The sequence below is a fragment of the Cajanus cajan genome, chromosome 10 (assembly GCF_000230855.2).
Source record: "Cajanus cajan strain Asha chromosome 10, NIPB_CcT2T_4, whole genome shotgun sequence".
NCBI classification, from domain to species: Eukaryota; Viridiplantae; Streptophyta; class Magnoliopsida; order Fabales; family Fabaceae; genus Cajanus; species Cajanus cajan.
The window spans coordinates 45,695,991-45,717,956 of record NC_138526.1 but is presented as its reverse complement, the minus strand read 5'-3'; the positions used below and the strand labels follow the sequence as shown (position 1 = coordinate 45,717,956).

Sequence of the window (21,966 nt, the reverse complement as noted above, 5' to 3'; positions counted from 1 at the left end):
GAAATTCTTACTTGTTTATTTACAAAAATAAAAAAAAAAAACTTAATATGCAAGGGATATTTTGAATATTAGAATATAAATTGTTTGGACATTTATTATTGATTGATAATGTAGACAATAAATCTTTCCTATTTTATTATATGTGTTGGTTGGTGGAATTTTTTTAAAAGATTTTTCTATTATTTTATAGGTAGAAGATATCGCATTTCATTGTTTATTATGCAAAATAGACTTGTGAGCTGATTCAAGTACTAAACTCTAATACTAAACAATCATATATATATATATATATATATATATATATATATATATATATATATATATATATATATATATATTTGTTAAATGCCATTGTTTTAGTTGGTATATTTTCGTTTGTTACAGCAAGATATTCCCGTACCCAAATTAAAATTAAAAAAAAATAGGCCAATAGATATAAAAATTGAATAGTCAAAACAGAACATTTAAGTTTAGTTAAAGAAACCCAATTAAATTTCATTATATAAACCGTTCCAACCCTATAAAAATTTCAATTTCCTCCAACCCTTCTAGAACACCACTAGAGTGGTTTGCCACTTTGTGTTTAAATACAAGAACCGATTCAGCACTCACACAAGGGTAGAGTAAAAAAAAAAAACAGACACACACGCACAAACACACAAACGAAACGAAACGTTTGGTTAAAAAGGTTTGAATATTATGTAGGCTGACCTTACTAACATAACAGCCAGTCTTGACTGTTCCCACAAACAAGTTGTCTGGGTTCCCAAAAGCGTCACCAAAAGACGAGTCTATATTATCGTTATCATGACCATTAACCAAATCCCAATCACAAACACACGCACTTATCTTCGTATATAAAATCTTACTCCCTCTCTTTTCCTCACTCATCGCTTACCTCACATATTTTTATTCTTATTCTTATTCTTATCTATCAAAACACACTTTCTTTCTTTCTTTTCTCTTCATCTTCATCTTCATGATGTCAGACATCACCACCGTCCACTCCGACATCATCCAATCCCACATCCTCACACGACTCGACGGCCCCGCCCTCGCCTCCGCCGCCTCCGCCACCGCCCACCTCCGCCGCCTCTGCACAGAGCACCACCTCTGGCGGAACATCTGCGCCGCCAACTGGCCCTCCCTCACCGACCCCTTCGCCGCCGCCCTCGTCGCCGCCTTCCCTGCCGGCCACCGCTCCCTCTTCTCCGACGCCTTCCCCGCCCTCCAGCACACCCCCAATCCCATCCCCGAGCCGGCGCCGGTGCCGCCGGAGGAGCTCTTGTCCGCCGTGGACATCTTGTACAAGGGCAAAAGCGTCCTTTCCCGCACCCTCCGAACCGAAACGCGGAAGGGGTGGTTCCTCTGCTCCCCTCTCTGGGTGGACCTCCTGGACCCCAACGAGGTGGTCCCCACAGCCCTCGTCTTCACGCAAAACGACGAAAGCCAATGGCTGAGCCACCTCCACCAGCACCTCTCCCTCAGCTGGATCATGATCCACCCCACCCGACACCGCGCCGCCAACCTCTCCAGCCGCCGCGCTGTGGGCGCCCGCCGCCACTGGCTGACCGGGGAGCTGGAGATTCTCTACGCCCTTCCCATGGACGATGTCCAGTGCGTGATCAAGGTGACGTGCTGCGGGAAGGTGGGTGGCGCCGTGCACGTGCGCGAGGTGAGCCTTACCATGGAGGACATCGAGGGAAGGCACGTGATGGGGAGGGAGGGCCTTGTCATTTTGCAGGACGCCATGGAGACCGGGAAGAGAGTGAAACCCGACGCCGAAGAAGCCGTTAGAAGGTTCGACAAGTTCTGCAGCTTGAGAAGAGAGAGGAAAGAGAGGAGAATGAAGCGAGACAAGGCCATGGACTTGTTGGCCATGTTGGTCGCTTTCTCTGTTTTCGCCACGCTCTTCTGCTTCATGGCATTCTCTGCTTGATGCCCAATTTGCCCTTTGCCTACTACACCTACAGACTAATTCAACCAGTAAATACTAAATAGTACAAAAACAAAAATACAATCTATACAATACAACAACTTGTCTATTTTATTCCTCTTTTTTTAATTCTTTTTTTTCTTTTGACTTATACCCTGTTACCTAATACCTAACTCACTTATATAAATATCATCATTTCTTTTTCTTCCCAATCATGCTTCTTTAACGCTCTTCGACTTCATTTACTACTACATTTTAGATTAATATATCTGCACTTCCTCATTTTATTTTAAACCACGCCACAAGTGTTCAAATAATATAAATCTAACTTCCACATAATGTATAATTAAATAATTATAAAATCATATTTTACAAATAGAAACTGAAAATGATTCTAAAATAAGTGAATAATTATTATTAATAGAATTAATTTTTAATTATTTCTATACATTTTTTTTCTATTTTTACCTTACGAGGTATTGTGGAGACAAATAATAAGGTATAAATACTTTTTAAATATATATATATATATATATATATAAAAGAAAATATCTTTTTTATATTTAGCTAGGGAGTCAAGGCACTCTATAATTTTTATGTAATTTATTTATAAATGATATAAAATATACAAAATAATAATTAAAGTTATAATATATAGATCAAGTGATATAATATATAATTAAAAATAATAATAATTTTTTTAAAAAAAGTGATTAAAAATAAGATGGTAGTTATTAATGATAAGAATTCCAAGCATGTAGTTTAACGGTAGGGGTTGATCCACGTTTAAGCAAGATCAGGGGTTCGAATCATACCTTGTGTATGCAGCTGCATTAAATCTTGGGGTCAGCTATCCCACCCTTTGAAATGCCTCCAATGTAGTGAGGAGATTAGTCACTACTATCGACGGTGGATACTTTAGGAAAGAAAAAAAAAGAAAGTTATTAATGATAAAATGAATGATAATTACTTATATATATATATATATATATATATATATATATATATATATATATATATATATCATTAAAAGATACTATGATGACAAAAAAATTAATATATAATGAAAAGAGTATAAATGTATGTAGAAAATAAATGGAGGTATCTCATTTATATATAATATTAGTGGAGCAAAGATACTTTATGACTCTATGTATTTTTAAAAATAATAAAAATAAAAATATTAGAGATTATAAAATGCAAATCAAGAGAGATAATATATAATTAAGAAAAATAGTAAACACAATTTTAAACAAAATTGAAGAGCAAAATGGTTACAAAATAAAAGGGTAATTATTATTGATAGAGTTGATAATTATTTTTTGATATACATGTATTTTCTATAAGAGATATGATAGTAGAAAAAAATAATATATAATAAAAAGATATAAATATTTAAAAATAAAAAAACAAAAGAGAGATATCTCTTTTATATATAACATAAATATTGTGATATTGTATACATGTTTTTTTCTTCTATTCCACTCTTAAAATATACAACGGTGAGAAAAATTAATATATAATAAGAATGTATAAATATCTATAAAAAAAATTGTAAAAAATAAAGAAAGATATCCTCTTTATATATAGTATAAATATAGATAAGTTTGTAGGTCATAAAATTTTTAATTCAATTTTTTAATTTTTGTAATTATATTCATGAGTTTAATAATCGATTTACGTAGTATTAACTTTTAACAAAATATTATCTATTCTTCTCTAATCAAACTTTTATTTTAAGGGATTCTCTAATCAAACCTAATAACAAAAATTGAAAGAACTACATCAAAAAAAAAAATGTAGTATAAGGAGTTATCTTAAAAAAATTGAAAAGCTGATGAACCATTTTCCTTAAATAGAAGTTGATAATGAAAGATAACATGTATAATGAAGACAAGTGCATATACTATTTAATATTCAATATTTTATTTATTAATTTAAATTGACATACATTAATAAAAATATTTTATACATCAATATAAATGTATATAATAAAGTATTATATAATTTTTAATTTTTATGTAAAAAAATTAATTTGATTTATATGTTGAGAACTTATAATTTAATAGTTGAATCATCGAAATTTGATGTAGAATATGAATTAGAGTTAAATAAGTTTACCAGTACTTATTTTGAGGGGATGTTTCGTAATGAAAAAAAGTTTTCCATATATAAGAATCATGATTTTTGAAAATTACAAACTTCAAAATCATGATTATTGAAAATGGTTAAAATCCATTTTGTTACTCATAAAATTCCCTAAAAATATTGAAATAAATTTTTTTATGTTTAATTACAATATTACTTTATTGACTATACAATTATGTTTTACAAAAATATCTTTTACAAAAAATTTGAATTTATTCTTCCTTGTGTAATTGTGTCATAATATAACATAAAAAAAAATCATATTTAACTTAAAATAATAAATAAAAAATTTACATATGATTAAACTATATACAAATGAAAAGTGCAAAATATAATTTTCATAGTTTATCATAATATAAAAAAATTAAATTAACAATTAAAACATAAGTAATCTTGAAAACAATAAAAAAACAACTATAATATTATTTTGCTTAAATAACTTGTTAAATTTTGAATCTAAAACTCATAATAAGAAATGAGCAATATAGTTTTATAATTTATAAATTTTAAATAATTAATAATTATTTAATTTTTATAATTAGATTAATGAGAAAAGTGATAAAAAAATAATTCTTACCTAATAACAATAATTTTTTTTTGTAATAAAAAACACAATAAAATAGTTTATTAAGAGTTTATATATAAAACTTTGCATTGATTTTAAAAAAAACTATAATTAAAAGTGATAAAAAATAATGTCTAATAAATTATTTAATTTAATTTTTATTTTAATTAGTTAATAAATTTAATGTGTTTTTGTGTTTATTGTTCAAGTAATAATTATTAATTATTTTTTATATATATATTTTTAAAAGTAGTGTATTTTTTGTATATGATTTTTTTTCTTGATTCGGATAAGTTGGATTCTCATTTTTCATGAGAATGTTTTTGTGTGAAAGAGAGATAAAATTAGTTATTGAGAAATTATGTTTCTGAAAATTTTTATTTTTTAAATAGCTATCAAATATAAAGAATTAAAATTTTCTACTTGAAATTCTCATACAAATAAAAAGATTTTGTATAAAAAACACTTCTCGAAAAATAATTGAATACACACATAAATTATATACAAAATATTTAATTAAATTATTATTTTTAATAGAATTGTTATAATGGGTTGTTTGATGTGGATTAAACATTTTTTAGGTCAAAGTTTGAAAATCGAGTCAGGCCAATTTTCATATAATCATGAGTTTTATTTTTTCCGTCTAATTTGACACATCAAGCTAAATTAATCTATTTTATTTTTTCATAAATTTAAAATAAACAATCAACTTAACTATCTAGTCTATTAACGTTGACAACTCTAATCTTTAGAACAAGTTTATGTATTTTTACCATTTTTTAAATAATTTTAGAAAATATTATTCTTTCCATTTTAAAATAAAACCCATTTCAGCACGCATTTTTTTTTTTATATGAAATAGTTTCGAAGTATTTTAACTAAGTCTCCAATCTTTTTCAAATTTATGTAATTAGTCCATGAGTTAATTGTCTATAAATGGACCATTAATTTCAAAGATCTAATTAAAAATTTTGAAAAAAAAGGCAAAGACTTAATTACAATTCATTTTTTTTTTATAATTTAGGGATTTATTTAAAACTTAACATGTCTACCTACTTTTTTATGTTTGTTAAGGTTGAATATATATTGGTTTGTAAAGATTTGGCCCAATGCTAACACTACTAAAACTCAAGCTTTAGGTACAATAAAAAAATTATTTGTTATTAGATTGTTTAAAAAAAATGCCACATATAAAGATTCAATGTATAGCCTTTTAATTTAAAAAAAAAAAAAAAAAACTTTCTGAAATTTCACTTTACATTACATCCCTGTCATTATTGAGTCAGCCTAATTGCAACATGTGTAGTTTGGTTTTAAACTAATAAACTAATTTATAGATATTTTTAATGGATGATTCAATCATTATTTTGAATGTGAAACTAGTAATATTGTGGTGTTTGACCAAAAGAAGAAAATGATCCTTGGTACGAAAGGGATTTTGGCCCATTAGCAAGTGGGGAACTGGGAATCATTTACCTTTTGGTTTATTATGATCATCATATCTATGGTTCTAGTTCTGACTTTTAAGGCTCTAGCCATTTCATTCATGTCTGCGTTTTTTCTAGAGAATGAATAAAGTTTCAACATGATTTCCAAAAGTAAATGGTTATGTGTTGCACGTGTAGTGCATCTATAGCTAGACATTCATATCTTTCCCCTTTAATTAATAACTGCTTTTTCAGGGGCATCTAGATAAATGGCTCCATTTGGATACATCACCCATCATGTCCTCACAAACAAACAAAATTCAATACATCAAATATTTTAGTAAAGGAATTGATAGTGAATATTCTTTATGAAAAAATTAATGTAATTTCATTTGATCATTTTTTAAAAGAAATATTTTATACTTACTAACTTCTTAAGTCTTTAGAACATCTATTCTTTTATAGGCAAAACAAATATTATAAATCATTGTTGGCAAGACTTAACACATGCGTGTCAAATCAAGCCACAAGGAAAATGTATATAAATACACCAATTACTTTATTTTATAACATTCATTAACAAGATTTTTCAATAAATTAATCATTGAAAACTATATTGTAAATCGTGCTAGTATTTAAATGTTGAAAATGACTACATGATGTCTTATATATTTAAACGATCAAATTAATTTTAGCATGAGCACATTATCAATCAAATCAATTATATACATATATATATATATATATATATATATATATATATCTATATATATATATATATATTATCATTTTAAAAATGAATATTAGCGTTTATTGATTGATTAAAATATTGTTAGCTTTCTAAGGAAAAAAAGACCAAATTTAAATTTCATTTTTAGGAAAGCTGCTGGGTTACTTATTAATTTATTACTTAAATTATTTTTAATAATTTTTTACACAAATATAACTAAAATTAATTAACTTATATGTTAATTAAGAAAGTTTGTTAGTATCATTTAATTTATTAATTTCTACTAGAATATATATATATATATATATATATATATATATATATATATATATATATTCTTAAACTACCTTTCATTCAAACATTATAAGAAAATTGTCATATAGTGATACACACTCTATAGTGACATAATATGTGTCACTAAAAATTACTTTTACCCACACAATAAATTTAATATATGTTAGTATATTGTTAAAAAGTGTAAGTATAGATTATAGTGACACACAAAATATGTTGTTAAATCTCATTCAAAATCAACATTAAAATTATATGTAGCTATATGTCAAATTCGTATATACCTACATATATTATACTTATAGTGACACTTTTTATATGTTACTATATGGAACATTTTTTGTAGTGAAACTTGATAACAATAATAGAATTAAAATATAAATGAAATTAAAGATATTTTAAGAATGTTATAATTAAATAAGATAAAATCGATTAAAATTTATTGTTATTTAAATTCACCATTTACGAGATTTTCTTTTTTATTTATGTTTATCTCCATGTTTAAGTCCGGAGGAATATGTGTAAAAGTTATATAAAAAGAACATATATTATATTAGAGCTTTACTTTGAATTTGAGCACAATCTAATTATCCAAGAAATGAAACTTAACCTAAACATCTTTACTTTGGTGTGTTTTAAAGAACGTTGAGTTAAACGTAATTCATGTTTCTTCTTAATTTTTTTTTAGATCCACCAATAATATTATTACATTTTCGATCATACAAAGAAAGTCGTGTATAAAGATGATGACTCTCCTCCTCCAAATACATATTACTTTTCCAGCGAGCCAATATACTTTTGATTCTTTGAATAAACTCTCATATTAATCTCAACTATTATGAGTCTCAGTGTCTTCTCAACTTTTTCGACCTAATTTTGTGCTTGACTTTGTAAAAGAGTTATTCACTTAATTTTTTTCCACCTCAATCACCTCATTTTCTACTAATATAAACAGTTAAAGAAAAAGACTTTTTATAAAGTTGGGAACTATGTAAATATTTAGAATTATGAGGAACTTACCTTTATTTTGTCCTTTATTAGTGGGGACGAATCTAAAATTTTACTCATGTTTTTCGAACTAGTTAAATTAGACAATGATGAATATAAGACACTTCCCTATTTGGCCAACAATTTTTGTTCCAAGGAACAATACAGAGAGCAACAGACCCAATACAATCAAGACTAAGACTGGCCCAATACGGCTCAACCATAAAATCAATATAAATATAATTCCTAAACCACTCATGGCAACAAGTAGTGATGGAATCAGAAAAAAATTGTTTAGACCAAGTATAATAACACATGGTAAAAGAGGCATGAAGAGCGAAGTTGTAATACATGATAAAAATGTCACACTAAAAGTTTATTTTATTCATTTATTTATTTTTATTAGAGTTGTCAAAATAGGTTGTGATCCGTGGGCCAACCCGGCCCACCTTGAAAACGAGTCGGGCCGGGCAAAAAAAAAAAAGAAGTTTTATAGTAGATGGGTAAATCTCAATCCAGCTCACTTTCACCCGGTCCACCCGGGCAGAACCTGTGGTGGGCCGGGCAGCCCACCAGCCCACCAATTTTTTTTTGCGATAAAAATTTAAGTATGATTTGTAGTTAATTTTGTATGATGAGATATTAAAAATTTTTATTTTAAATTTTTATCATGATTTGTATTTAATTTTGTATGATAAGTTATGACTTATGGCTATTAATGATGCTAATTTTATGACTATTATGTTAATTTACAATTAATTTAAAATTTAAAATTTTTTTAGTAATTTTTATTTTTATTTTTGGTGGGCTGGTAGGCTGGCCCGCATAACCCACCAACCCGTGGTGGTTGGATTGACCCATTTTTAAGGTGGATCAAGGTGGGCCGGTCCACATGAACCGGGCTATCCCGTTTTGACAACTTTAATTTTTATGTGTAGATGTAAAGTTAAAAGCAGGTGTTAAAAAGAAAAATGAACCTTCCAACCATCTCACCACCTAATGTGAGAAAAAAAAATGATATTTGCTTTTGAAAAACATGAAATTTAATTTGAAGGTAGGGATAAAAGATTACATATTAAAATACAATGACAATTAAAAAAAATCAAACACATAAATATAAATAAAAAGGTAGTTTGAGATGATTGGAAGAAAAATATTTTGATTAGTCGTGTGAATAGTTGAGATGATTGGAAGAAAAATATTTTGATTAGTCGTGTGAATAGTGTGTGAAATATGCATCTAAATATATTAATGCATTTATCTCTATTTTAATATCCAATGTCTGTTTAGGTGAGTGTTTAGAAATTTAATTTTGACTTAAATTGATTTGTAAAATTAATTTTACTCAAAATTGACTTTTATTCAAAGCATTTTATACTTGAAATTTTTATGCTAAAAGCAAGTTTCATGTAAAATTTAGTATATATTTTTCAACCAAAAATAACAACTACTTTCTATTATTTATAATGAAACTAAAGTTTGGAAGTAAAATCTATTTTAAATTTCCTAATAAAAAAATTGTCTTTACTAAAATCACGTTTGAGAAAGGATATATACTATGTTTAGATCATGTGCCATGACACATTTATGTTAAAATCAAGTCAAAAGAAACGTAAAAGCAATTAAAAATTGTTTTTGGAGACGTACGTCCCATAAACTCATCATGGATCCAAACATATATAAAATTAATTTTAATTCTTCGCTATGTGAAACCATAGGCACCCTAAATGACGAGTACAAATAATAACAAGAAAATATCTAATCACAATGGCAATACCGATACAATGAGCATGTGAATATATTAATAAAGAGTTATTTCAATTTAATCAATAATATTATCGAATTTGAATATTAAATATATAATAAACGTATTAAATACTGAAAAGAGAACTTATCTGTTTTTCTGTGAAGGAGTAAAATAAAATCTATAACTATTTCAAATTTTGATTCATGAGTAATTGCATGCTGTTGAATTACTTAAGTTACAGTCATTCTTAAATTCCTCATGTTAAACCTATGGCGCAAGGAAAGACTAACTTTTACTTTGTTTAAGGTATTCTTCCCCGTTCGTTGTCTAAAGGTTACCTTTGTGCATGAAAAAAGTAACTTTTGTTGTGCGAAAGTTGCATCAAGTATTCTTTTCAAAGAGAATTTATATTTATACTAATACAATAGAAATATATTAATTCATATAGATAAGAAGAAACATACAGTATGACTGTACATGTCTGAATTGCAAATAATTTCACCCATTGTGACTATTCAATTAAGTCTTAAGATTAAAAATAAGAATGGTGTGATGTGAGGAGCATTTGTGAATAGTGAAAGTGAGAGTGGATTAAAAGAAAAAGTAGAAGAAAGAAACGGTGGCAGTGAGTTCGAAAGAAGGAGGCCACGTGACACGATGGAAATGGAACCTCACGACTTGACACATTCTTCGCCGACTCTCCCAAGCCAGAACCAACCAGAGCCAGCTTGCGTGCCACAAACAACCAGGCAAACCACAACCGCACTCAAAAGATCATAGCCCCCAACGAATAACTCCTCCAACAGCAACCTACGTCGTTTATAACTAACCTTAAACCTAGTACTTTTTGGGAGAAACAAGGGGTGGTGGATCATGGAAGGGGTTTCCAGGGAAGCCCAGATGTCAATCGCCGCTTCCTCCATGTTTCCTGGCTTCAGATTCTGTCCCACCGATGAAGAGTTGATTTCTTATTACCTTAGGAAGAAGTTGGACGGCCATGAAGACAGTGTTCAAGTCATTCCCGAGGTTGAGCTTTGTAAATACGAACCTTGGGATTTACCAGGTTAATATTATTATCTCTCTCTCTCTCTCTCTCTCTCTGTTCATTTTTAAATCCAAGCTTCTTTTTTTCTCTCTCTCCATATTTAGGTGTGTCTTCGCTTAGATTGGTTTTGGCATGATTGGAAGGAGAGGTTGTCAATTGTTGATTAGTCATAGTTTATGCTGAAAAACACAAAATGAAAATGATGTATGTGGCTGGGTGGTGGGTGTTGGGTGTTGGGTGGGGACTTCTTATTTAGGCCAGTGGCAACTAAATCACAACTTGTCAACTTTATTATTCACTAATGCCAACATTTATTTTGTGGAGAAATTCCTTCGTTTTGCAAGGCACGAGGTGAATAGTGGAATTGCATGAATTAGAATTGCCCAAGTGAATCATCAAACATTTGACTCAGTTCTCCTTTCATGACATGAATTAATTTGCGTGCAATGTAAAAATTGTTAACCAATTTGCTTCCTTTTGTTATGTTAGCATCGAACATGAGAATATTATGCTATGGGCAAGAAAGAAATAAATTAAATTAACCGGTCCTATGCAAATAATGATCAGTTTTACTACAGATATTTTGTATCTTTCGGTCGCGTGACATCCTGTCGTGTTCCGAAATTGCATAAAAGGATCGTATTCCCTTGAAAATTTTGACTGAGTGATCATACACCCCATCGATATCTATTATTTTCCTTTTATCTTTCTTTTCTTGTTATATCACATTACTTATCGTACTTACATTTCTCTTTTTCCTATCTCTTTCTGTCTCTAGATTTTGTCTAGATGTCACGTGTTCATGAATAATTATTCATTTTGATTCTCCTAGCATCCCCTAAGTTCTGGACAAAAAGCAAAGGTGGGTCCATGTTAAAATATAATTAAGGAGTCTAAGGGTGATCATGAATGACATGATTCAAGCTACATTATACTAATTTAAACAGTCAAATAACACACTATAACTATTGGTGAAGTCAAGTGTTTATTTGGAAATATTTTTAAGATTTGGGAAAATTTTAAAATAATTATTTTATTTGATAATTTGACTTCTTTATTAAATTGAAGATTTTAATTACTGACAGTAACTCTATAGTGTTTTTTTTTTTGTGATAGATGGAAACCTAACATAATACCAAGAGACTTGCAACAAGTGTTCAACTATTTGAGCTAGACCTTTTTAGTATATGAAGTGTTCCAATTATAAACTAATGTTTGTTTTACATAAAGTATAAACTAAGAATGAATTTAGGAGAGAAAAAGTTAAATACATTAGCTCATAATTGTTAGTGAGTTTTTTTTTTCTGACCAAAGTTGTTAGTGAGCTATTCAGCAAAACGTTTTCTATTAAAGTAGTTAAACTACAATGATTTTCTTTTGTTAAATCTTTATTTATTTTATCATGTAATGATTTTCTTTGGTGTAGCCTCATAGTAGGTTTCATTTTTGAATAATAACTGTGTCTGTGAGCAATAGTGTTTGATCATGCATAATGTTTAATTTTGTGACTGGCCGAATATTCAAGAAACATGCTAAATCGAAAACAGAGCACGCAGAAAGAAACCAAGATCTGTAGTTTGTGTTTTAATGTGCACTGAAAATCTGAAATGAGATGTTGCAGTTGTTCAATTTTTTTTTCAAGCTTTCTGATATACATTTTCTAAATATGTCTAGAAAACATAGTGTAGTTAAAAATTGTTATGCATGCTTAGCTCTGGTACAAATTCAACAGAAATATGAAACATTTGACTTATTAATACTGGTTTGGAACCAGCCAAATCGTTCATTCAATCAGATAACGAATGGTTCTTTTTCTCTCCACGTGGAAGAAAGTACCCAAATGGTTCTCAAAGTAAAAGAGCAACAGAGTGTGGATATTGGAAGGCCACTGGCAAAGAACGCAATGTAAAGTCAGGTTCTAACGTTATAGGAACAAAGCGCACTTTGGTGTTCCACTTAGGGCGTGCACCTAAAGGAGAAAGAACTGAATGGATTATGCATGAGTACTGCATCAATGACAAGTCTCAGGTGAGTAGTTATTATATTACCCAATATCAACATAAGCCACATTTTGAAAGGAGAAATTATTTGGTAGACGACTCCATTATATTCATAGTACTAGTCAATGTTAATGTAACACATACATGATAGTTTGAATTATCTAATAATTTATCGATTCAAAGTTGTATGTTTGTTTTATGTTGTAACTGCTAAGAAATGTACAATATATTTCAGGATTCTTTGGTCATATGTCGCCTCAAGAGGAACACTGATTTCCGTTTGAACGATGCTTCAAATAGAGCTTCTTCAAGTCAAAGGCACCCCGTGAATTCACATGAGAGTGGTTGTGCTGTCTCAGAAGGTGGCACTGATCAAAGGGGTGTCTGTGAGCAAGATAAAGAGGTCGGGTGTAGCTCCAAACGTAGCAGTAGCAGTTATGGTTCAATGGACCAAATTGATTCTGTTTCCGAATCAAATCCGCGACCAGCTAATGAAGCTACTTTGACAGAATCTTCAAATCAACCAAAGGTATGTTATTGTACTAGATTCAGCTTCTTTGTATTAATTAGAATTGCATACCAATAAGGTTTGACATAGTTGTTTGATAACCTTGTCTCTTAAACATTCAATCATGAGTTCAATTTTTGGTCTATCCATTCCTTAAATAAATCTCAACTTTGAGTGATTAGTCTTTAGTTTTCGAATAGGAGATACCTTGATTTAAAAAAAAAAAGAAAAAAAAGAGAGCATTGTATTGGATAAAATTGAACAATTTTGTTGCCCATATGACTCTATTGTAGGAGGCGTATGAAGAGGATTGTTATGCTGAGATACTAAAGGACGATATCATCAAACTAGATGAATCATCAATCTCAGAAGAGGGTCACACAAGAGCACAGGATCCAGCACAAGTGCATCCCGCACAAGGCACAGCACAACGAAGAATAAGATTAAGGATAGGGAATTCAAAGCATTCTCCTGCAGTAGTTCGTTTCCCAAGCACAATCCACTCATCAAAGAGTGCCTTAGCCAACCGTTTGGCGATGTTTGCTTTCTTCATTTTCACTTTGATAGTTCTATATTTTTGGTCTTTATTGTGTGGACTCAAGTGAAGTATCATGGGAAATTTTGAGATGTAAATTATGATTAGTGCTAACTGCTACGCAAGCAAGCATAGGCAAATTGTTAAACTGGTTCTTTCCTAATATGTTGCATTAGCCTTTCAGATTTCGTGTACAAATGAACGATGGACTTCTAACCTCTCGTTATTTCACTAATTTTTAGCATGATTTAATTGGCAAACTGGGACTAAGTTCTGTTTTTGGGCCTATTTGGTCCAAATAGAGTTGTTTTAAATTAATATGAACAGCATATTTACATTTTTCATTCAAAATGTAAAACAAATAAAGGTTAAAGTAAAAAAGGTTGTGATTCATGCTTACTTCTTTCGTACTTTACACCTTATTTATTTCTCTCGTTGAGATCTCTATGAATTCTCTATATTTGTGTTGCATGACTTTTCTGTAACCAGTCCTCAAAAAAAACAAAAAAACTTTTATGTAACCAAGAGTGAAAAAAGAAGAATAAAGCAAAATTTAAAATAAAATTAAGAGATGTCATAAAGAGGGATAGAAATAAAAATAAGTTATCAGAAAATGTAAATATAACAAAAATATTTAAACATAACAATTATGTATTGTAATAATTTTTAAGATAAATTATGTTATATTTTTATATATGAAATTAACATTTTCATTATAGTGGATTGTTATTAAAAGAAAAGAGAATAATAGTTGCTAAAAGATTATTAATTTTTTAACTTATTTTTAATAATAATAAAATATAATGATCTATGGTTATTAAAGAAAGTATTTTCTTTATGTATTAGTATGTAATATTAATATAGAAATATAGATAATATAGAATAGTGAGAAAGATGGTTAGTTGATAATAGTTATTAAAAAATATTTTTATTTTTCTTAATAATTGAAGTTATTCATAAATTGTAAAGATGAAATATTTTCTTTATATATAATATAATATAATATAAATTCATGAATAAATTATGAATTTTAATGTGAAGTTTATAAATCTTTGGCTTAAGACTTATTTATATAATCGACTTTAGACTTGTTTAATTATTAGTTTAATAGTATATCAGCAACTCCATGAATTTTTTAAAAATATTAATTAAGTTTTTAAGTTTAAAAATTGTTATTAGATCATTAATAAGTTTTGCAATTAGATTTTTAGAATTAATAAAATCGGAGCAAATTATTATTTATTTTGCATTTCAAGCTATTATAAATTAACTTCAAGATACTCATAAAAAAAATTATAAAAAAGGGTTAATGATTTAATTAAAAGTTTCTTTAATTTAAGAATCTAACTGAAAATCACCACGGGAGATCTTAATTATTAAAGTAAATAAATCTGATTATTGAATATAGAAAGAGTTAAATTTAGATAATTTATGAATTAAAAAGTTAAATTTAGATAGTTCAACTCATTTCATTGTGTACAAGTAGAAGATAGTGGTTGGAACTTGTCTTTGGCTTGGTTAAATTGGGTGCAGGGTAGCGTTGGGTGTTCCCCACCGTAACGAATCACGGCTTTCATCTTCCGTAAATTGTTGACAGATGCAAGAAAAGAAAGAAAGTTGAATGTTGAAAGAGAGAGAAACACTGAGTTGCAGCGCGGTTTTAGGTTACACTTGTTTCCCATTGATGCTAAAGAATTTCTAAGCTTCCAAAATTGATTTGCACACTGAGTCAATTGACTTCACAAAATTACTTTTTCATTTTCCCCTAACCTCGCACACGGAACTCGTTACCCATCGATAATGAATTTAGGGTTTTCTCGCGCACATCCATCTGTAAGTTCTCTTCTTCCCTCTGCAAACTCAATTGCACTTCTTCGCGATTTGATGGTCCAAGTCTTCTGTCTGGTTACCCTAATTTTATAAATCAGGAATTAAACTAATTAAGTGTGTTTGTGGTTATTGGATTTTGACTGTTAAGCAGGTGTTCACTCTGTAATTAGGAACCATGTCGAGGCCCATGTTGCTTGTTTTCTTGCTGATTGTACTTATAATCACCTCGCAGTTCGAGTGGAAGCAGCAGCTTGTGGCCGATGTTGACTCCAACCCCAGTGTAACTCAGAAGCAGCATCAAATTTCTAAGGCTGAAGAGACTGTAAAGGAGAAGGTCTTGTGTTTATGCTTCAACCTCTCTCTGTTGATATAATCAGTGGCTTGAGTTATATGATATAGCATTTGTTTTGTGTGGTGTTGTTATTTGAGTCTTTTGTCTACAGTTTTGATTCATGATACTTTTTGTTCTGGACCTTGCTTGAAATTACATTTCAAATTTTCAGTTACAATTGAGCAAGTAAAATTTCTCAGAATACAGAGAGAGAGGGGGGTATTGAGATTATAACACATGGTTACTGTTGCTCTGCTTGCTGTCCTAAGTTCATATATTTGTTTAGATAAATGCGTATGTATGTTAGCTTGGATCTATTCATTTGATTACGCTGTACATGAATTTTACAGTGTAGTAGGCTTCCGGTGCACAATCATGTTTCTTTGGTTGTTCACTTGTTCTTAATTATCATTTTTTTTTTTTATGCGATTTTCTTGGGAGGCATGAAGGGGAGTTTGATGCTCACTTTCCGAGAATTGTTTTATGTGCTACTCTTGTTGATTAACACCCTCCTCTGCCCCCTTAAACGATTAACTATTAAGAATAAAACCATGAAAACTCAGTTCTGAGATAATGTGTAGAATTTATAACTTCTTGAATTCAGGCTAGTGATCTGGGTTTAGTGGCATGTAAGGAACCTATAATTAGAATAACACAAATATCTATAATGCTTCTCTGCACTATTATTATTAAGAATAACAATGAAGGAGTACTATCCAGATATGGAGATCTGGAAGCTAAGAACAGACTTATGAAGATTGAATAGAATGCATAAACAAAGTGGTATAGGTGAAGAGAGGGGAGCATAATACTTTCCATTAGCACTCTCACTTCCATTTATTTAGCCTTAAGCCCTTGTTTCACTCAGAATCACCAGGTTGGTGTGTGTTGCTTTCCTTCATGAGCTCCTTCTCTATCCCTCCATGTGTGCCTTGATGTGCTCCTGTCATCTAATTCTGCTGAGTGAGTCATCCTCCAAGTTGGCATTTCCAGTTTTTCACCAGATGGCACCATGACATAGTGTTGGTGGAAGTTCAATATTCCTTAGTTTAGATAGCAATAACGTCAGATGCTTTTTGGTTTTAATTTTATTGGTTGCTTCCTAAGAAAATGAATGAAAACGGTAATAAGGTGCCAATTTGTATCAATATCTTTATACATCTTATCAATTGTTAATTTAATAAATTGGTTTATATGGTTAGGTAACCTCTAGCTTTTACACGGGGAGCTGTATTGTGAAGCCTATCTTGGCCTTCTTTTGCATAATGATGAATAAGTTTTTGTTAACCTTTTGTATATATTTGCATTGTTTCATTGTGAGTGCTTAGGTTTTGTTCCATATAATTCTTTCAAAGTAAAACTAGTCATCTTTGTATGACAGAGAGTTTTATCCTGTATGCTCTTTCCCTGGTTAGTGGGTATTTCCGAACATCAAAGGTTGCCATTCTGTCTTGTTATTATCATTGGAAATAATTCTAATAAGTTGAGAAGTCAATCTTTTGATCACAGCTTTAGCATGATGGCATCTCATTGTCTCAGACAATTCACATTCAGATCTTTGATCATTTTAGAGAATTTTGGATGTATAGAGCTATATGCTAATTAAAAAGTTGTCTCCCTGTGGGTACAGTGATACATGTATGGGCTTAGATTCTAATGTCTAATTTCAAAACTAATGTAGAATATTTAATAGTAGTTAATGGAGCTTCGCATTCATTGGAATATTGCAACTCATCTGTTGAATGTTCCAATGCTGATCAATTGTTATATGAAAAGATTATTATAAAGCAAACTTGGGAGCTGTAAATAATTTCTGCCAATGTGTAACACCAAAAATGAGATAGTTTTGTATTGGCGTATCTACATTGTGCATAACTAGGCATTATATTTACATACTTTTCATGATTTCCCTCCATGTTATAATTGCTCTATAATATAGATCAAGAAATGATGAGTATTATTTACCGAGAAAGAACTAAGCTCTTTACAGTAGAAAAAATCAACTAGAAGAGAAAAAATTCTAAGACTGTCACTCAGGAGTTAGCAGTGCAGTCCACCCTTCTCACTGTAACACCAAAATTTTTCCCATCCCCCTACGTCTGCCTCTCTTCATTCTCATATCCTGAATGCTACCTGTTCCATTCAGTTATGAAGCCCCCGCCCCCCTCTCCACCAACTACACTCCCATTCTGCCCATTTATGTTATCCTTATCATTTTCCATGCTCCTCTCATCGGCCACTGAACCAAGATTACCATTGGGCCCATTTCCCTCTCCACTTATTAACATGAATTATCCCCAATCAGGTCCACCTTGTCCTCAAGGTGGAAGTCCTGAATGATCCTTTAAATGTCTTCCTAGTTTTCCCAAATTTTCTGATGATCAGCAAGATTTCATCAGTTTATAGTTTATACAAATATCTTTGGTAACATCCGGTAATTTCCTCGTGGCCAGTACATCATTTGGAACAGCCTGCAGCTTCAATTCTTCAGTCAAAAAATTAGCTACCTATTGGCTGGGAACATCCCTGGATATGGCCTTCTTCAACTGTGAAACAAATGGATTTTTGAATCAGTGGGTAGCTTCAACCTGTATGCAATTGGTCCAACCCTCTGTTTTACTGCAAGAAGGACTGTAACATTGAGAACCGAGCTTTTCATTTGCTCTCAGCTAAGGGATTCAGACTATATGGCTGAGCCTTCAAATCTTAGATGCTCCCCCAACCCTTCCAACTGCTCATAACCCAAGATGACATCAACCCCAGCCACACTGCTCATATGCAATTGCATGGTGTTACTATCCTCCTCTTCTACATATTCATTTTGCTTCTTCTCTTCTCTCAAAATAAGTATTGAAGCTGCTAATTCTGATTTCTGACACATGCCCTGGAAAAATCTTCTTCACACTGGAGACTCTCTCTCCAACAAATCTGTTTTCCATATCCTCTACTGTTAACTTCTTGAATTCTAAGTTTCTATGATTTCCTCCATTGGAATATGCTGCTTGCCTGGTCGATGTGTTGCTGGCAGTCCTTTTCCCATCTGTTTGCCCCCCACAGCCTCGTATCCCCCTGTTCAGCCCAACAAGCATAAAGAGTGGGCCTATTATTATTGGGCCCAATCTGTTTTGTTTTCCAGTCTCCAACCCAGCCTAAACCCAACTCCAATCTTCCACTCGTTGAACCAGCTTCACCAACGTCCCCAGGTTTGCTGAACTATGGAGCCAGACTTCCACTCTTTTGTGTTATCAGACAGCCCAAACATGAATGCCCCTTGAGTCACTCTTCATCAGCTTGTTGAAGCAGACAACAAGCTCGAACTGCTCCCATACTTCTTCGTGGATTCATTTGCTTCAAACTCATTAATACCTCGTGAGTTCTGAAATTGACGCAACAGTGCTCTCTTGAAAGTGGGCCAGGGGATGCACCCAGTTCTTGCTTCCCTCTAGAAACCAATTTAGCACTGTCCCCTCGAAACAAAATGGCAACTGCTACCACCTTCTCATCACTAGAATTTGATTAATCTCAAAATACCACTCTGCCTGGTATTTCCATCCATATGGATCTTCGCCGGTAAAACAAGATTCCTGAAGCCTCTGCATTATACTCCCTCTGACCAACCTCTTCATGTTCATTATTTTCTATGCCCCTATCCTCTGGTTAATCCAATCGATCTTGTTTGAAACTAGCCAGATTTGCACACAGCTCTTTCATCTTCTCCTCAATTGACTGTCTAAGAGCTTCCTTCCACTCTCCCTGCATTTCTGCCATCCTTTGCTCCAAAACTTGAACTTGACATTTCATCCTAGCAGATACCATTCAGCTATCAGGATTGGGAACTCTGATACCACACTCGAATAGAGATTAAGCAATGAGTATTATTTATTGACAAAACTGGGGCCAAGCTCCTTTTAGCAGTGAAAATCAAATAGAAACAAGAAAAAAAAAGTTTCAAAACTTTAACTCAGCAGTCAAGTGGCTATACACCAACTAAACCCTTTCACCTATACACCAAAAATATTTCCCTCTGGTCTTATCCCTTATTCTTATATCCTGAACGCCACCTGTCAAGTGGCTGTCCCATTCAGTTATGGTTCCTCCCCTCTCTCCCACTATGCCCATTTCTGTTATCCTCAACGTTTCCCACATTCCCGTTATCATCCACTGAATCAAGATTACTACGCATATAAATATGAATTATGTGCCTATCCTCCTAAGTCTTCACTCCCAAATTTAACAGAAAATTAGCCATTGCGGCTATGCTATTTTAATAAAGGTATTTACTGATGTTTTTCTTGAAATGGATGTTTTTGCTGCAGATAATTCTAGTGCAAGAGAAAAATATTCGAAGACTGAATGAGCTAGTACGGCATCTCCAGGAACAACTGCAGCAGTGTAGAGGACGCAATGGAACTATAAATGGCACCGTAAGTCCTCTAGCTGAGCGGATTCTTGAGCTTGAGCGACAGCAAATTTTAGAGGATTAAGCAAGTGCAGCAAGTATGGTACGATAATGATGTTCATCTTTATGCTCAAGCTGTAAAGTTGTCACTCAATTCGTTTGGAGGGAACGTTGTAGCGGATTTGCTCCCTGTCTTGAGTTACGATTTTCAACTCTTATCTCAATGAAAAGTTGTTGAATGGTATACAAGTATTATATCTGATACCGGTTAGTGCGTTTCTGTAGTTCAACATTTTCATTTTTCTCTCTTGATGTCTACTACTACCGTCCTTTACGCACATACATATATATATAAGATCTTTGACTAAACTCTTTTTGTTTAAATATCGAGCTGTGTAAACGAAAGTAGTTATATATACAATACAGTCTAATTTTATATGCTAAAAAATTAATAATAAGTCTACTCTAATTTTATCATGTAAATACGCAACGCAATACATCAAGCTCATACCTAGATATATATATAATTAAGACTAAATTGGGTATGATGCATCAAAGTCTCAAAATTGGAAAAACGATGATTATTTCGTTGTAACAAGTTCAACATACACTAATTAAAGTGTATAATTCAAAATAGAGTAAGGACCTTTTAGACAGTATTACACGAATAGTCCAATCTTGTAACCGAACAAGTCACCTATTCGGCTATTTCAAAGTCCAATACAATATTCAGTAATTAATTCCGAATAATAATTAAAATAATATAATATTTTTAGAATTAATATTATCTAATAGAGGAAGGATGCACTTACTTCTAGAGTAAGTCTTAGTAGACTTATTATATTCAATAACTTATTTTGCATCAAATTTTAATAATTTAATTGTTAAATTAAAAAATTTTAATGCATAAATATACAGATTTTTAAAAAAATTTGAAAATCAATTGATCTATAACAATTTAAATTAATATATAAAATATTTTTATAATTATTCAACAATTTGAATTAATAAAACATAGTATTAAATAATTTTTAATTTTATTTAAAATTTATAAACTTGGTCTATGTATTAAGAATTTTTAATTTAATAATTAGATTGTTAAAATTTGATGTAAAATATAAGTTATTAAGTGAAGTAAGTTTATCAAAATTTGAGTAAGTGAATCCTTCCTTTAGTTAATAATAAATAAATAATTTCAAATATATAATTAGTTTTAATATAAAACAAAGTAACAAATTCCTCTTTAACTGCATTGTATATTTGGTGTTCTGATAATTATTGTATAAAGGGAATCCTTGACTTCAAGTTTTTTTTTTTCTTTTTAAAATCACTATTTTTATTTATTTATTTATTTTTGTGACCAATATCCATTGATTTTTTTTTTCTAAAAAATTAATTCGTAAAAATAGAATAAAAGACTTTACTTATTTAGAGTGTCAGATCATATCGCGTTATTTATTTATTTAAATTGAGTCTTATTTGGAGTT

The 21,966-nt window shown here is 31.0% G+C and overlaps 3 protein-coding genes across 3 annotated transcripts; all 3 read left to right on the top strand.

Moving 5' to 3' along the window:
* The first annotated feature begins 617 nt into the window (after positions 1-617).
* Positions 618-2,148, top strand: LOC109790571 (F-box protein At2g27310). The gene has a single exon (XM_020349749.3). It carries the CDS (start codon positions 980-982, stop codon positions 1,937-1,939), a length of 960 nt encoding a protein of 319 aa, XP_020205338.1. The 5' UTR covers positions 618-979; the 3' UTR covers positions 1,940-2,148.
* Positions 2,149-10,224: 8,076 nt separating this feature from the next.
* Positions 10,225-14,102, top strand: LOC109790568 (NAC domain-containing protein 40). Its single transcript, XM_083065104.1, has 4 exons — positions 10,225-10,894; positions 12,651-12,904; positions 13,112-13,405; positions 13,678-14,102. The coding sequence occupies exons 1-4, from the start codon at positions 10,705-10,707 to the stop codon at positions 13,987-13,989; spliced, it is 1,050 nt and encodes a 349-aa protein (XP_082921230.1). The 5' UTR covers positions 10,225-10,704; the 3' UTR covers positions 13,990-14,102.
* Positions 14,103-15,454: 1,352 nt separating this feature from the next.
* LOC145949329 (peptidyl-prolyl cis-trans isomerase G) lies at positions 15,455-20,848 on the top strand. Its single transcript, XM_083065105.1, has 3 exons — positions 15,455-15,752; positions 15,901-16,083; positions 20,397-20,848. Exons 2-3 carry the CDS (start codon positions 15,925-15,927, stop codon positions 20,562-20,564), a joined length of 327 nt encoding a protein of 108 aa, XP_082921231.1. The 5' UTR covers positions 15,455-15,752; positions 15,901-15,924; the 3' UTR covers positions 20,565-20,848.
* The last annotated feature ends 1,118 nt before the right edge of the window (positions 20,849-21,966 follow it).

What these genes read in the sequence shown, in the direction of transcription:
- LOC145949329 (XM_083065105.1), top strand. Translation starts at nt 15,925, where the DNA reads ATGTCGAGGCCCATGTTGCTTGTTTTCTTGCTGATTGTACTTATAATC. An exon ending in AAGAGACTGTAAAGGAGAAG is followed by an intron (nt 16,084 to 20,396) that starts GTCTTGTGTTTA and finishes TTTTTGCTGCAG; the next exon opens with ATAATTCTAGTGCAAGAGAA.
- LOC109790571 (XM_020349749.3), top strand. Translation starts at nt 980, where the DNA reads ATGATGTCAGACATCACCACCGTCCACTCCGACATCATCCAATCCCAC.
- LOC109790568 (XM_083065104.1), top strand. Translation starts at nt 10,705, where the DNA reads ATGGAAGGGGTTTCCAGGGAAGCCCAGATGTCAATCGCCGCTTCCTCC. An exon ending in CGAACCTTGGGATTTACCAG is followed by an intron (nt 10,895 to 12,650) that starts GTTAATATTATT and finishes GTTTGGAACCAG; the next exon opens with CCAAATCGTTCATTCAATCA. An exon ending in AATCTTCAAATCAACCAAAG is followed by an intron (nt 13,406 to 13,677) that starts GTATGTTATTGT and finishes ACTCTATTGTAG; the next exon opens with GAGGCGTATGAAGAGGATTG.